The 1110-nt window shown below is 48.6% G+C and overlaps 1 protein-coding gene across 1 annotated transcript; it reads right to left on the minus strand.

Annotated features, from left to right (window-relative positions):
- Nucleotides 1–6: 6 nt before the first annotated feature.
- Nucleotides 7–1064, minus strand: elk1 (ETS transcription factor ELK1; the record flags this gene model as incomplete). Its single annotated transcript, XM_035656442.1, is given in 1 exon segment — nt 7–1064. A coding segment is annotated over 1 exon segment (102 nt), but the record flags the coding sequence as incomplete, so codon positions are not given.
- Between the last annotated feature and the right edge of the window lie 46 nt (nt 1065–1110).

Raw genomic sequence — 1110 nt, forward strand, 5'->3', positions numbered from 1 at the left:
CGGCTCTTCGTCAGTAAAACAAACCATGGACCCTTTAAAGGAATGTGAGCAGGTCCGAATACAAACACTTCACTCCTCCGTTCTCCTGCAGTTCACTTGGGATGTAAAACGTCTTCACACTCTTCTAGAAAATATACAATCTGTCACATAAAGAGACTTTTATAGAGAAAGAACTTGGCTGTGTTAAAACTCCCAACGAGGGCCTGCAGCAGCATCATCAACCCTCCTCTGTGATTGGTCGCTTCAAAAAGATCCATGCATAACTGGAGAAAGGTGGCGGCCAATAAGAGCGAAGCAACGACCCTTAAATGGACCCAAAAGTCTTTTCTGAAGGAATCCAGCAGTTTATAAAATGTTCAACTGGTGATAAAAGCTGGTCCCAGGAGAGTCAGGAGCCGACAGCAGAGTCAAAGTAAAGAACCAACGTCGCACCCAAGACAGGAAATAAATAACCACCTTTGAAAATAACTGACCATAAAGAGCAAAAAGCCCAAAAATGTCTTTAAAAACGTCCTGTTTCCTGTTTGACGTCTGACTGGCCTTCAACCCGTCCGTCCGTAGTGAATCAGTGAAACTCAAACGTCTGATCTCACTAATATAATGTGAACCTGCTGCAGCGACTAAAGTCAGCCCTCAGTAGAACACTAATCCCTCCACCTCGACGCGTTCAAGTGCCGCTACAAGAGCTCGGAAAGAAATGAGGGGAGGCGTTTCAGGAGGATGAAGCCCAGACATCCACCCACACGTTAAAAATATCATCAGAGGCGGCTGGCGGCGTTTCCAGGTCTGGTTTTAAATCCTCTTGTGAAAGGTCCATAAACCAGCAGATCTCCCAGTCCTACCAGTCGGGCAACAGCGCCACAAAAACTACCAGTTCCTGGTTTTAGTGGAGAGAATCAGTCCAGACCCCTCCGACCCTCCGGGAGGAGATCCTGTGCCCAGTGAGGAGCTCTGTGGGGAACTCAGGGTTTCTGGGGGCCGGGGGAGAGGACCACGGGGGTGGAGAGACCATCGACACTCAGAGCCGGGATGTGGATCTGATTACTGCCGTTAGTGGGAAACTGAGGAGGGACACAGAAACACAGCGTTAACACACACACACAGTAACAC

The sequence above is a fragment of the Morone saxatilis genome, unplaced genomic scaffold (assembly GCF_004916995.1).
Source record: "Morone saxatilis isolate NCDOM2014 unplaced genomic scaffold, NCSU_SB_2.0 Contig15, whole genome shotgun sequence".
Classification (NCBI taxonomy): domain Eukaryota; kingdom Metazoa; phylum Chordata; class Actinopteri; family Moronidae; genus Morone; species Morone saxatilis.